General features: G+C 47.4%; 1 protein-coding gene across 1 annotated transcript in view; it reads right to left on the reverse strand.

Moving 5' to 3' along the window:
- myo5b (myosin VB) overlaps nt 1–15,876 on the reverse strand; it is a 183,614-nt gene that overhangs the window by 50,656 nt on the left and 117,082 nt on the right. Inside the window, exons 32-34 of the mRNA XM_079525228.1 lie at nt 14,903–15,100; nt 4,054–4,205; nt 1,078–1,167 (exon numbers count right to left, since the gene is read on the reverse strand). Of these exons, the coding sequence (XP_079381354.1) occupies nt 1,078–1,167; nt 4,054–4,205; nt 14,903–15,100 (440 nt within the window). The remainder of the gene's footprint in view (nt 1–1,077; nt 1,168–4,053; nt 4,206–14,902; nt 15,101–15,876) is intronic.

Genomic DNA, 15,876 nt, shown 5'->3' on the forward strand with positions numbered 1-15,876 from the left:
AGTGTCTCTCTACTGTTTCAGTGTTATTAACCCATTCTGGACGGGAACCCCTATTGGTGTTTTAAGCATGTTGTTATAATTTAGCTATTGAAAAATAGCAGATCTACAAGCTCATAGCACGGCACTGAGTGCCGCGCTACGAGCTTGTAGGTCTGCTATTTTTGAAAAATGGGTGCGTTCCAGTGTTAGATACAGTGGTACAGTGTCTCTGTACTGTTCCAGTGTTGATACAGTGTCTCTGTACTGTTCCAGTGTTAGATACAGTGGTACAGTGTCTCTGTACTGTTCCAGTGTTGATACAGTGTCTCTGTACTGTTCCAGTGTTAGATACAGTGGTACAGTGTCTCTGTACTGTTCCAGTGTTAGATACAGTGGTACAGTGTCTCTGTACTGTTCCAGTGTTGATACAGTGTCTCTGTACTGTTCCAGTGTTAGATACAGTGGTACAGTGTCTCTGTACTGTTCCAGTGTTGATACAGTGTCTCTGTACTGTTCCAGTGTTAGATACAGTGGTACAGTGTCTCTGTACTGTTCCAGTGTTGATACAGTGTCTCTGTACTGTTCCAGTGTTAGATACAGTGATACAGTGTCTCTGTACTGTTCCAGTGTTAGATACAGTGGTACAGTGTCTCTGTACTGTTCCAGTGTTAGATACAGTGGTACAGTGTCTCTGTACGGTTTCAGTGTTAGATACAGTGGTACAGTGTCTCTGTACTGTTCCAGTGTTGATACAGTGTCTCTGTACTGTTCCAGTGTTAGATACAGTGGTACAGTGTCTCTGTACTGTTCCAGTGTTGATACAGTGTCTCTGTACTGTTCCAGTGTTAGATACAGTGGTACAGTGTCTCTGTACTGTTCCAGTGTTGATACAGTGTCTCTGTACTGTTCCAGTGTTAGATACAGTGATACAGTGTCTCTGTACTGTTCCAGTGTTAGATACAGTGGTACAGTGTCTCTGTACTGTTCCAGTGTTAGATACAGTGGTACAGTGTCTCTGTACTGTTTCAGTGTTAGATACAGTGGTAGGGTGTCTCTCTACTGTTTCAGTGTTAGATACAGTGGTAGGGTGTCTCTCACCTCGTCTCCACTGTATTGTTTCAGACAGTGCAGCAGACGGCTGGTGTTGGCCAGCCAAAACGACGTCATCTCAAAGTCATCGCTGTTTTTCTGCAGGGAGAGAAAACAAAATTAGTGAGGGGCGCTCAAATCATCATACATATCATCATATTCCGGCCATGGTTGAGCTCATCGGGCTTATCGAGCATTTTCTATTATTTTGTGGAACGACGGGAGACATGCTTTAAAAGCGTTATGTTGTTTCCCCAGACAGCTGGTTGGCAGATATTATTACACTGTTAGACCCATGTTTGTTCCAGCTTATTGATCACCTCTTGTCTTGATTGATAAACATGACGTCATGATCCGCTATGCTCCATGACAGGCTTGATAAGCCCAAAGATTATTGATACCGGGTACTCGATAAGCCCAAAGCTCATCGATACCGGGTACTCGATAAGCCCAAAGCTTATCGATACCGGGTACTCGATAAGCCAAAGCTTATCGATACCGGGTACTGGATAAGCCCAAAGCTTATCGATACCGGGTACTGGATAAGCCCAAAGCTTATCGATACCGGCTACTCGATAAGCCCAAAGCTTATCGATACCGGGTACTCGATAAGCCCAAAGCTTATCGATACCGGCTACTCGATAAGCCCAAAGCTTATCGATACCGGCTACTCGATAAGCCCAAATCTTATCGATACCGGCTACTCGATAAGCCCAAAGCTTATCGATACCGGGTACTCGATAAGCCCAAAGCTTATCGATACCGGCTACTCGATAAGCCCAAAGCTGACAACCTTGATGTGGCCAACTACTTGAATATCTTCTTTACAAACATAGCAACAACTCTGGTTAACAAACTGCCCTCCCACTCTGGGCTCTTTGGTGTAGAGCACATTACAACCTTCTACAGAAACCTAGGTGTTTGTAAAGACGATTTTAAACTAGTTATGGTAACAACTGATGAGGTAATTAAGAAACTGAGTGCCCTCCAACCCCACAAGGCCACAGGCCATGACAACATTCCCTCCAAATTTCTCAGAGACTCAGCCATCTCTATAGCTCCAATCATCACCCACATAGTAAACCTCTCCATCAAACAGGGACAGGTCCCCCAAGATTTCAAACTGGCCAAAGTAACCCCCTTGCACAAGAAAGGGAGTAAATTAGACCCCGGCAACTACCGCCCTATTTCTATTCTTAGTTCCATCTCGAAAGTGATGGAAAAAATAGTCTATGAACAGGTTGAAAAGTATCTTGCCACTAATAAATTATTGTACGAGTTCCAATCTGGCTTCAGAACATCCCACTCCACTGACACATGCCTTCTCTATTTGAGCGACCACATCAAACAAGAGGTGGACGCTGGCAAATACTGCGGCATGGTCATGCTGGACCTCCAAAAGGCTTTTGACACCGTGAACCACTCCATACTGGTTAACAAGCTAAAAGCAATTGGTTTCGATAGCACATCAGTGAGCTGGATGCAATCCTACCTGGAGGGGAGAGAACAGATGGTGGAAGTGAACGGAACACTGTCCCCCCCCTCCCAGTGAGCTGTGGCGTTCCACAAGGAAGCATACTAGGGCCGCTACTGTTCCTAATATATGTAAACGACATGACTTCAGCTTGTGACTGCAACTTGTTCCTGTTCGCAGATGACTCAGCACTGCTGGTCTCGGACAGGGACAAACTGCAGGTTGAAAATGCCCTCAGCTCTGAACTCGGTAGAATCTGCACCTGGCTCGCTGATAACAAACTATCTTTACACCTGGGAAAAACTGAATCCATTCTCTTTGGCTCTATTAGTAATCTCAGCAAGGCAAATGGCTTCTTGGTTAGAGTGGGTGACAATGTTATCACACGTAAAGATGAAATTACCTACCTAGGTTCCATCCTGGAGGCTAATCTTTCCGGTGATAAAATGGCCACCAACGTAATCAAAAAAGTCAACCATAGAACAAGATTCCTCTACAGGATCTCCTCACTGGTCAACAAAAACACCTTGAAGACCTTAACAGGAGCCCTTGTACAGGGTTTCTTTGACTATGCATGCACCTCCTGGTACCACAGCACCTCAAAGGCCCTTAAAACCAGGCTCCAGACTTCCCAAAACAAACTGGTCAGGCTCCTACTTGATCTAGCCCCCCGAACCCACCTCACCCCTGCCCACTTCGACAGGCTGGAATGGCTGAGGGTCGACGACAGAGTACAGCATCTTGCAATGGGTCTGGTCCACAAGATTCGATACACCACCAAGATACCCATGTACCTGTCTAGATACTTCCTTAATGTTAACGAAGTCCACACCCACAACACCAGAGGGAGTGCAACGAACCATGTACAACCCAGATTCGGCACAAACAAGGGACTAAATTCTTTTCGCTCCTATGCCACCAAAATGTGGAACGCCCTACCAACTGTCATTAAGACATGCGAATCCCTTGACTCCTTCAAAACCGCTCTCAAAGGGCACCTACGGATTGCTGCAATTCGAAACTGGCCCCCGTAAAATCTGAATCCCCCCCCCCCCGCCCCCCCCTTTTTTCCCCTCACTGTATACATTTCTTTTCCCTTTTTACCTCCTTTATGATGAATTCCTGTTCTGTCTATAGAAGTGTCTATTTGTACGTCTCTAAATGTTTTGATGATTTGAACATGGTGGACCCTATTGGAAACAAGTGTAATGCTTAATTGGGTCGTCCACTCACAGTTAACAGCCTTTGTATTGAGTTTGTGCTTGAAATGTACTGTAATTCTGCAAACTGTTAATAAATTCTTCAATCAATCAATCAATCAATCGATAAGCCCAAAGCTTATCGATACCGGCTACTCGATAAGCCCAAAGATTATCGATACCGGGTACTGGATAAGCCCAAAGCTTATCGATACCGGGTACTCGATAAGCCCAAAGCTTATCGATACCGGGTACTCGATAAGCCCAAAGCTTATCGATACCGGGTACTCTCGTTACCGGGACGCTCGTTACCTTCAACACCTTCTTGATGGCGTTGATGGTTGAGGTGAGCAACGACTCCACCTTGTGGTCGTCGTTGATATAGTCCGCATGTCTGATGACCATGAAGAGGATGTAGGCTGGAAGACACGGCACCGTGGCCTGGACCGAACTGGAGCGGATGTCTGGAACACACAATATAATACAACATGATGTAGGCTGGAACACACGGAACTGGAGCGGATGTCTGGAACACACAATACAATACAATACAATACAATACAATACAATACAATACAATACAATACAATACAATACAATACAATACAATACAATACAATACAATACAATACAATACAATACAGCGTCGCAGTCCCGCCCCCTTTCATGACGACGCCAGGCCCAGGAAATAATTCCTAATGCATTTTCCCTCATAGACATTTCAAAAAGTATTTATTTAAAGATCTTATAAGCGTCGTACGAAGCCAACTCGAGTCGTGACAAATCATGACAACAAACACAATATTTTGGACCAAACAAATAATTACAAAGAAGAAAACAAACAAAAAAGTGTAACCTGCCGTTTTTTTTGCTTCTTTCTAATTATTTGTTCGGCCCGAAAAATTGTGTTTGTTGTCATGATTTGCCACAACTGGAGTTGGCTTTGTACGAGGCTTAAAGGGTCTTTAAATAAATACTTTTTGAAAAGCCTATGAGGAAAATGAACGGGGAATCATTTCCTGGGCCCTGGTAGGGGGCGGGACTGGGTCCTGGTAGGGGGCGGGACTGGGTCCTGGTAGGGGGCGGGACTGGGTCCTGGTAGGGGGTGGGACTGGGTCCTGGTAGGGGGCGGGACTGGGCCCTGGTAGGGGGCGGGACTGGGTCCTGGTAGGGGGCGGGACTGGGCCCTGGTAGGGGGCGGGACTGGGTCCTGGTAGGGGGCGGGACTGGGTCCTGGTAGGGGGTGGGACTGGGTCCTGGTAGGGGGCGGGACTGGGCCCTGGTAGGGGGCGGGACTGGGCCCTGGTAGGGGGCGGGACTGCGACGCTCTAAACAACACAACATGATGTAGGCCGGAACACGCGGCACGTGGCCTGGTGGTGATTAAATGGCATCGCAATTAAAATATCAACGTTTCTGGCGAAAGATAAACATTGTGAGCTAATGCTAACATTAACGGAGGTCTGCGAGCCGAGCGGGGGAAACGGAACGTGAACAGGCGGTAAATCAAAAAATTATCCCTAGCCTGGTGGAACCACACCCCCTGCTGGACAACATTTGACTGTGCTTATCCCAGCTACAGGCCGAGATGTCCCTTCTCGCTTGCCGTCTCTCGTGAGAACCGGTAGAAGCTGCGCAAGGGCCTGATCAACCCTCATTGGCCGAGGCCTCAGTGCGTCTGCTATAAAGGACAGTCTTTTCTCCTTAGGGTTTCAGTGAAGTCATTGTTTTGTTCGTCTCCTTTTCCTTTGGAACACCTTACCACTGTAAGTGGAACACCTTCCCACTGTAAGTGGAACACCTTCCCACTGTAAGTGGAACACCTTACCACTGTAAGTGGAACACCTTACCACTGTAAGTGGAACACCTTACCACTGTAAGTGGAACACCTTACCACTGTAAGTGGAACACCTTCCCACTGTAAGTGGAACACCTTCCCACTGTAAGTGTAACACCTTACCACTGTAAGTGGAACACCTTACTACTGTAAGTGGAACACCTTACTACTGTAAGTGGAACACCTTACCACTGTAAGTGTAACACCTTCCCACTGTAAGTGGAACACCTTACTACTGTAAGTGGAACACCTTACCACTGTAAGTGGAACACCTTCCCACTGTAAGTGGAACACCTTACCACTGTAAGTGCTCGTCAACCGCTTGCATTAACCCATTCTGGGCGGGAACCCCTCTTGGTGTTTATTGCATTTTGTGATACTTTAGCTATTGAAAAATAGCAGATCTACAAGCTCATAGTGCGGCACTCGGTGCCGCGCTATGAACTTGTAGGTCTGCTATTTTTATTTTTTTTTAATCGTGAAAATGTGCCTGAATATATATTGTTACAGAGCGAGTTTTTAACTCAAATCTTTGCTACTGGGAGGGTCCCTGGAACAACATATTTTCAGATGGGGGGGTCGGCGGCCAATGTCATATTTTTGGGGGTCCTTGACATGACAATGTTAAGATTGACTGACATAGAAACATGAGGTTTCTATGAAAACTGTCAGGATTTAGACGACATTCGTAGAATCGAGCTCAGGTCAAAATGGTTTCATGTCCTCTATAACTGATACTGCCTCATTATAATAAATGATGAAAGTCGCGAATACAAGCGACCAAAATGAGTTTTCTCTGACGGGTGGCTGGCATCTCGCTTAGAGATACGGTGAGAAGTTCAGTCACACGAGAGAGACTCGGAGTAGAACCGCTGCTTCTTCGCCAGGAAAGGAGCCAGCTGAGGTGGTTCGGGGCATTGTGGTTAGGATGCCTTTCGGACGTCTCCCTAGGGAGGTCCTCGACGCACGTCCCATTGGGAGGAGACCCCGGGGCAGACCAAGGCGCAGTTGGAGGAAATACATCGACTCACTGGCCTTGGAACGTCTCGGAATCCCCCAGGAGGAAGTCACTAATGTTGCTCTGGAGAGGGAAGTCTGCGGCACTCTGGTGCAGCTGTTACCCGCACGACCCGACTACGGATAAGCGGTTGAAGATGGATGGATGGATTTATTGAGCCATTTGTACTGAAAACAATACCTTTGTAACTCTGCAACTTTTATCTTTAAGTGCAAGTAGAAGCCTTTTAGAATTTGCAGTTGGTTTCCTGTCCATTTTATATGTTATGTGAACCTTCACCCCTAGACTAATTGGTCGTTAAGTGAACCTTCACCCCTAGACTAATTGGTCGTTATGTGAACCTTCACCCCTAGACTAATTGGTCGTTATGTGAACCTTCACCCCTAGACTAATTGGTCGTTATGTGAATCTTCACCCTAGACTAATTGGTCGTTATGTGAACTTTCACCCCTAGACTAATTGGTCGTTATGTGAACCTTCACCCTAGACTAATTGGTCGTTATGTGAACCTTCACCCCTAGACTAATTAATCGTTAAGTGAACCTTCACCCCTAGACTAATTGGTCGTTATGTGAATCTTCACCCTAGACTAATTGGTCGTTATGTGAATCTTCACCCCTAGACTAATTGGTCGTTAAGTGAACCTTCACCCCTAGACTAATTGGTCGTTAAGTGAACCTTCACCCCTAGACTAATTGGTCGTTAAGTGAACCTTCACCCCTAGACTAATTGGTTCGTAACCAGTGTTGGGCAGTAACGAGTTACTAGTTACATTTTACTGTAATATTATTACTTTTTTCCAGTAACGAGTAGTATAACAAATTACTATAATATAATATAATAGTAATATAATAACTATTTACTTCAACGCCAAAACACGCTTCGTTACTCGTTACTTCGTTTCACTCACTCATTCGTTCAGTTATGCATGTTACTGAACATTAGAACGGCGATCGGTTACCGTTCTCCGGAGTTTTCGGAGGATCCTCCATCAGAGATTGTGGCGGACGCGTCTCCTATTGTCCTGCCGCTGATATCAACACCAGCGAGGCGGAAAAGGAGACGCTGGCAGCGGGGAAGGCGAGCTGGAATCCTCGTTCGAACGAGACGACGCGCGGACAAACCACCGCCGTCCATTCTACTGTCCAACGTTCAGTCCCTAGAGAACAAACTTTCGGAGCTACGCGCGAGAATCCACTTCACTCGGGAGATGAGGGATGTTAACATCTTAGCCCTAACAGAGACATGGCTGGATGATTCACGTGAAGACTTTATGGTAGAACCACCTGGATGTTAACATCTTAGCCCTAACAGAGACATGGCTGGATGATTCACGTGAAGACTTTATGGTAGAACCATCTTAGCCCTAACAGAGACATGGCTGGATGATTCACGTGAAGACTTTATGGTAGAACCACCTGGATGTTAACATCTTAGCCCTAACAGAGACATGGCTGGATGATTCACGTGAAGACTTTATGGTAGAACCACCTGGATGAGGGATGTTAACATCTTAGCCCTAACAGAGACATGGCTGGATGATTCACGTGAAGACTTTATGGTAGAACCACCTGGATGAGGGATGTTAACATCTTAGCCCTAACAGAGACATGGCTGGATGATTCACGTGAAGACTTTATGGTAGAACCACCTGGATGTTAACATCTTAGCCCTAACAGAGACGTGGCTGGATGATTCACGTGAAGACTTTATGGTAGAACCACCTGGATGTTAACATCTTAGCCCTAACAGAGACATGGCTGGATGATTCACGTGAAGACTTTATGGTAGAACCACCTGGATGTTAACATCTTAGCCCTAACAGAGACATGGCTGGATGATTCACGTGAAGACTTTATGGTAGAACCACCTGGATGTTAACATCTTAGCCCTAACAGAGACATGGCTGGATGATTCACGTGAAGACTTTATGGTAGAACCACCTGGATGTTAACATCTTAGCCCTAACAGAGACATGGCTGGATGATTCACGTGGAGACTTTATGGTAGAACCACCTGGATGATTCACATGAAGACTTTATGGTAGAACCACCTGGATGTTAACATGAAGACTTTATGGTAGAACCACCTGGATGATTCACGTGGAGACTTTATGGTAGAACCACCTGGATGTTAACATCTTAGCCCTAACAGAGACATGGCTGGATGATTCACGTGAAGACTTTATGGTAGAACCACCTGGATGTTAACATCTTAGCCCTAACAGAGACATGGCTGGATGATTCACGTGAAGACTTTATGGTAGAACCACCTGGATGATTCACGTGGAGACTTTATGGTAGAACCACCTGGATGATTCACATGAAGACTTTATGGTAGAACCACCTGGATGATTCACGTGAAGACTTTATGGTAGAACCACCTGGATGTTAACATCTTAGCCCTAACAGAGACATGGCTGGATGATTCACGTGAAGACTTTATGGTAGAACCACCTGGATGTTAACATCTTAGCCCTAACAGAGACGTGGCTGATGATTCACATGAAGACTTGATGGTAGAACCACCTGGATGATTCACGTGGAGACTTTATGGTAGAACCACCTGGATGATTCACGTGAAGACTTTATGGTAGAACCACCTGGATGATTCACATGGAGACTTTATGGTAGAACCACCTGGATGTTCCATCTATCGACAGGACAGGTCGTATGCTCTATCCGGCAACAAACACAGAGGGGGCGGAGTCTGTGCGATGATACGCCAATCATGGTGCAGGAATGTAAAGCTCCTGAAATCCCTGTGTTCTCCTGATATAGAGTATTTAACACTACTACTGCGACCAATGTATCTGCCCAGGGAATTCAGTGCAATTATCCTGACAGTAGTCTACATCCACCCCCGTGCTAGTGAAGAGGCAGCACTAAAGGAATTGTATTGGACAATGAATGACTTGGAATCGGCTCATCCCGATGGCTGCTCTATCTTGAAGAAAGTCCTCCCAAAATATTACCAGCATGTTAAGTGTAACACACGAGGGGAGAGGGTTCTTGACCAATGCTGGACGCCTTTCCGGGAGAGTTACAGAGCCCTACCACGTCCACCATTCGGTAGGTCGGACCACAACTCTGTCCTACTGCTCCCCGCCTATAGGCAAAAGCTCAAGCGGGAACCAACCAGCGCTAGAGAGGTCCGAATCTGGTCTGAACACTCGGATTCTATGCTTCAGGACTGTTTCCAACACACAGACTGGGAGATGTTTCGACACGCCTCTGAGAATAACATCAATGAGTACTCAGACTCAGTCGTTGGATTTATCAGTAAGTGCATAGAAGACGTTGTGCCACGAAAGACAGTAAAGACCTATCCAAAACATCAACGGTGATGTCCGTGCTGCAATGCGGGCTCGAGATGTTGCCTTCAGATCCGGAAATCTGGGTTCCACCCGCGCTGACCTCCAAAGAGCCATCAGGAAAGCTAAACGGGAGTACGGTACTAAGCTGGAAGATCAATTCAAGAGTGGGGATGAGAGGAGCGTGTGGCAAGGGCTCCGGGAAATAACTGACTTCAGAGGGCGACCCAGAAGCACAGAGCCCCCCTCTGCCTCCCTCCCCAATGAGCTGAACACCTTCTTTTCCCGGTTTGAGACAGAGGGCACGAACACCAGTCCACCAGAGCCTGTGATACCGCAGGAGGCCAGCCCATTATCCATCTAACACCAGTCCACCAGAGCCTGTGATACCGCAGGAGGCCAGCAGGAGGCCAGCCCATTATCCATCCTGGAGGCTGATGTGCGTAAGGCCTTCATGAGGGTGAACACCCGTAAAGCGGCGCCCTGATGGCATTCCAGGTCGTGTCCTTAAAGTCTGTGCACATCAGCTGGCTGGTGTGTTCAGACATCTTCAATCTCTCTCTCTCCCAAGCTGTGGTTCCTGCTGGCTTCAAAAGGTCCACCATTGTACCGGTACCCAAGCGTACGAATACATCATGCTACAATGACTGGAGACCTGTTGCCTTAACACCAATTGTCAGCAAGTGTTTTGAGAGGCTAGTGAGAGATCACATCTGCTCGGTCCTGCCCGCTACACTGGATCCATGCCAGTTTGCATACAGGAAAAACAGATCTACGGATGACGCAGTGGCCATGGCTCTCCACACCGCCCTCACTCACTTGGACAAGAGAGGGAGCAACAACAGATATGTGCGAATGCTGTTTGTGGACTTCAGCTCCGCCTTCAACACAATTGTCCCTGCAAGACTGGACATGAAGCTCAGAGACCTAGGCCTGCACCCAACCATGTGCAGGTGGATACTGGACGTCTTGTCAAACCGTGCTCAGGTGGTGCGGATGGGGAACATACCATCCGACCCAATGACCCTCAACACTGGTGCACCCCAAGGCTGTGTGCTCAGCCCCCTCTTGTACTCTTTATACACACATGACTGTGTCACCACGCACGCAGGGGCGACTGTGGCTCAAGAGGTAGAGCAGGTCGTCCAATGATCCATGGGTCGGCGGTTCGAATCCCGGTGGCTACATGTCGAAGTGTCCTTGGGCAAGACACTGAACCCCAAATTGCTCCCGATGTGCTGGTTGGTACCTTGCATGGCTTCCGCCGCAATCGGTGTATGAATGTGTGTGTGAATGGGTGAATGTAATGCACAATCTATGTAAAGCGCCTTGGATAAAGGCGCTATATAAATGCACCATTTACGGCTACAACACCATCATCACGTATGCCGATGACACCACACTCATGGGGATGATCACAGATGCCAGCGAGACGGCCTACAGAGACGAGGTCAATAAACTCGCACTATGGTGTCGGGAGAACAACCTAGCTCTCAACGCTGGAAAGACCAAAGAGCTAATTGTGGACTTCAGGAGACAGAGGAGCGAGCACGCACCAATCTATATAGATGGAGTCGCAGTGGAGCGTGTCAGCGAGTTCAAGTTCCTTGGCACACACATTGATGAGGACCTTAAGTGGGCTGCTCACACCACTCATGTGGTAAAAAAGGCACAACAACGCCTGTACTGCCTACGATGCTTGAAAAAGTTCAAGGTTAGCCCCCGTATCTTGAGGTCATTCTATAACTGCACCATTGAGAGCATCCTAACGGGTGGAACCATTGTGTGGTACGGGAACTGCACTGTCCGCCAGCAGAAGGCACTACAGAGGGTAGTGAAAGCAGCCCAGCGTATCATTGGAGGTGAGCTTCCCTCCCTCCAGGGAATATACGAAAGCTGATGCGTGGCCAAGGCGAAACGGATTGTTAAAGATGTGCATCATCCCAGCAACAGCCTGTTTGAGCCATCTAGGCGGCCACAGCCAGGCAACCGGTTCCTCAGCCTCGCCAGCCGCACACAGACTATGGAACACGTTCTTCTTCTCCGCCATCAGACTCATGAACAGACACTGAACACTACAAGGCCCGGACTATATGGACATATGTCTAAGGCCTTCTGCATTTTTGCACCTGAGATCTTGCACTTTCAGTAGCTGTGTACTTTAGAGATGTTAGTTTGAACCTGCACTTAGTTCTTTATACAGATTATTTGACACTAGACTGTAACTGTTGTATGGTCTTTTAACGCACAATGAATTTCACGTGCCTTTTACCCTGTAACTGGTATTGTTGACAATAAAGTTGAACCTTGAACCTTGAACCTTGAACTCATAGTAGATGGTTGTTGCATGGCATGCAAAAATAGAACAGATCTACAAGCTATCAACGGGTAAAAACAGAGATGCGTTGTAGCTTGTAGATCTGTTGGGTCTGCGCACAGTTATGACGTAGCGTATGCGTCCGACTGCACTCGCTTCACTTCCAAAAAACAACAGACAGAGACAGACAGAATGAGAGAGTGGTAGAGAGACCATGACATATATACATCATATATATGACACATATACATGCTTCATGTATATGTGTTTTTGCGCGAGCAGTGACGCACAATGAATTAACGCCAGGGCTCCACCGGACGCGGAGCAGTGACGCACAATTAATTAACGCCAGGGCTCCACCGGACGCGGTGCGTCTCCGTCGCGTGCGTCAAAAAACGCACCGGTTCAATTTTAATGCACGCGTTAATGTCACGCAACGCGGGCAGTGGAGCCACCCTTCATTGATTAAAAAGGGAACATTCCCTGACGGTGACGGCGCCCGGTGGAGCCCCGGTGTAAAATAAATAAAACAACGATATAGCAGAGAGAAACGCATGCTTGGATTGGTCTCAATTATTTTATTTAACAATAAGCAACAATTGTTGCTTTGACCCAATAAACATCCGACCGTAACAAGTCAACATTAAATAAAACTGCCTGACACAGGCATTACCTCTCAAATACAAAATATATAATCCAAAGCAGCACAGGACGAACAGCATTTTGCATTTATAACTGAAATAAACTCGGAGGCTTCGTGGAAACAGCACACGCAAGTGTAAAGGAAAGGCATTTTCCTGATCTTGCCGTAAAATTAACTGAAATAAAGCGTCATTTAATCGAGGCTTTATGACAGCAGCGAGACGAGTGCTTGCTGCGAGGCGCACGCAAGCTTCTCACTGACCAGCTCTTCTTAAAGTTTACTTAGCCTACTTTAATAATATGACATAGTGTTGGATCTCCATCCTCCAGACAAACAAACCTTGGATTATAATTGGATTATGCCTATAATTCTTCTTTCTTCAAAACAGCACGAGCCACAAGGTAAGAAACTATATAATGATTCACGAACAGACAGCACCCAGGCAGGTATTCTTAATCGCGTCGCATTCCCATCAGAGAGAGAGAGAGAGAGAGAGAGGAGCCGTTCCATTTCAACTAATAAAAAAATGCCGTCTGCGACTCCGTGAGGCCCTGTGCGGCCGCAACTAACAAACAAACTTCGGGAGAGAACGCACTTTTCATGGCCACGGACAATAAAACTAACGAGAGCACTCAGCACAGAGCAGCAGTCTAACTGCGGAGGGAGGAAAATGACAAAACCAAATGAGAGCTGTTTCGGTTTGTGACATGACGTGCTGCGAGCTCGCAGATCTACGCTTCATGCAACAAATGCACCGTACGTTCGTTCTATTAAAGGGTAGATCGCTACCGTTTAGGGGCTGGGAGCAGCCCCCAAACGGGAGCGGGTCTACCCTTTATAGAACGAACGTACCAATATGCTGTGAGCTTAGCCTGTTGCTAACGTGACCCCCCTCCTCTCTCTCTCTCTCTCTGCATCTCTCTCTCTCTCTGCCTCTCTCTCTCTAACGCAACTCTCTAACGCGACTCTCTCTCTCTCTCTCCCCCCCCCCCGTTGAAGTTGCAATAGTTGGATCACTGCAGTGCATTTAGCTCCCCTCTTGTATTTTCAAATGTAACCAAACTTTTCCACCCGTTCCACCCACGGCGCAAGTTACCATGAACGTGAGCCCACCGTGGCCCAGTCAGTTTGGAGTTTATTTGTCCAGTCTAACTTCGAAGAGAGGGGGAGAAAGAAAAACAAAAAAAGATAGGGATTGCATCCCTTGTGCATGCAAATTTATGTTCGACGCAAACTACAGCAAGCCGCCTTTGTTTTAAATTGTCCCCCATTCGCACGTCGGCAAAGCCGTTCACACCTATGGCTGGAGATGCGCGTTTTCAATACCGGCGGCCCCGTCTCACCGTGCTGCGCGCATCACGTGATTAAATAAAATGTGGTATCGGATTGGTGCGGGGCGTACTTGAGTGAGGGGGGAGGGGGGAGGAGGCGTTGCGAGGTCTGCGAGGCGCCAGCATGCAGTATGGCTCGCGGACCAAATGGGGCCGGCTCGCGGACCAAAAGTGGCCGCTTTTTTTTTTTAATGACTATTCGATTTTTTATTTCAAGATCGATTCCCGTGCATATCGATCGATCGTCGATTAATCGAAAAATAGCAGATCTACAAGCTCATAGCGTGACACCAAGTGGCGCACTACGAGCTTGTAGGTCTGCTATTTTTGAAAAATCGTGAAAATGCGGCACAAATCTTTGAATATATATTCTTTCAGAAGACTTTTTTTTTATTTCGACGTCAGGCCTAAATGAGTTAATGTCCGTTGTAAACTTTGTCTGAACGTGTTGAAGCATCTGTTTAAAGACACACGAGAAACCCCCCACCATGCAGGCCAAACAGACTTATTTCAGTATCCGCCGGGACATTAAATGGAGACTATCTGAAGAATTGGCTCGCTGGGTGTATTGTTGTAGACGAGTAGACAGTTGACTCGGCCTCATTAGCCTCCAATCTGAGAACCCATCGGCAAATAAAGGAATAGCAGCGCCCTCTCAGCGCCAGGGTCTTGACCAGTAACATGTTATTATATTAATCGTACCAGTGACCAGGGTCTTGACCAGCAGGGCCTCGTCATCCTTGCCGTACTCCAACATTCCCTCAAAGTCCTTCTCTTTGCGCTGCAGAGTCACCTGACGGCTGAGCTCCGCTCGGCCCCTGGCGCCCGACGCACTGACCGCTCCCGAGGCACTGACCGCTGGCTGCTGCTGCTGGTGGTGGTGGTGAGGATGATGGGACACTGGATGGACACACAGACAGAGCATCAGTGTAAACTGGTGCTGGACACTACATGGACACAGGTGCAGTACTTAGTTTAGACTAGCCATTGGTTAGACCAGTCATTAGTCCTACAACCTAAACCTTGACCCTAACCCTAACCTCCCACGGGGCGGCACACCCCTCACCAACCTTAATCCGGTCGTTTTAACGCACCCCTCACCAACCTTAATCCGGTCGTTTTAACGCACCCCTCACCAACCTTAAACCGGTCGTTTTAACGCACCCCTCACCAACTTTAAACCGGTCGTTTTAACGCACCCCTCACCAACCTTAATCCGGTCGTGTTAACGCACCCCTCACCAACCTTAATCCGGTCGTTTTAACGCACCCCTCACCAACCTTAATCCGGTCGTGTTAACGCATCCCTCACCAACCTTAATCCGGTCGTTTTAACGCACCCCTCACCAACCTTAATCCGGTCGTGTTAACGCATCCCTCACCAACCTTAATCCGGTCGTTTTAACGCACCCCTCACCAACCTTAATCCGGTCGTGTTAACGTACCCCTCACCAACCTTAATCCGGTCGTTTTAACGCAACCCTCACCAACCTTAATCCGGTCGTTTTAACGCACCCCTCACCAACCTTAATTCGGTCGTCTTAACGCACCCCTCACCAACGTTAATCCGGTCGTTTTAACATACCCCTCACCAACCTTAATCCGGTCGTTTTAACGCACCCCTCACCAACCTTAATCCGGTCGTTTTAACGCAACCCTCACCAACCTTAATCCGGT

This window comes from Electrona antarctica, assembly GCF_951216825.1.
Source record: "Electrona antarctica genome assembly, chromosome: 16".
In the NCBI taxonomy this organism is placed as follows: Eukaryota; Metazoa; Chordata; class Actinopteri; order Myctophiformes; family Myctophidae; genus Electrona; species Electrona antarctica.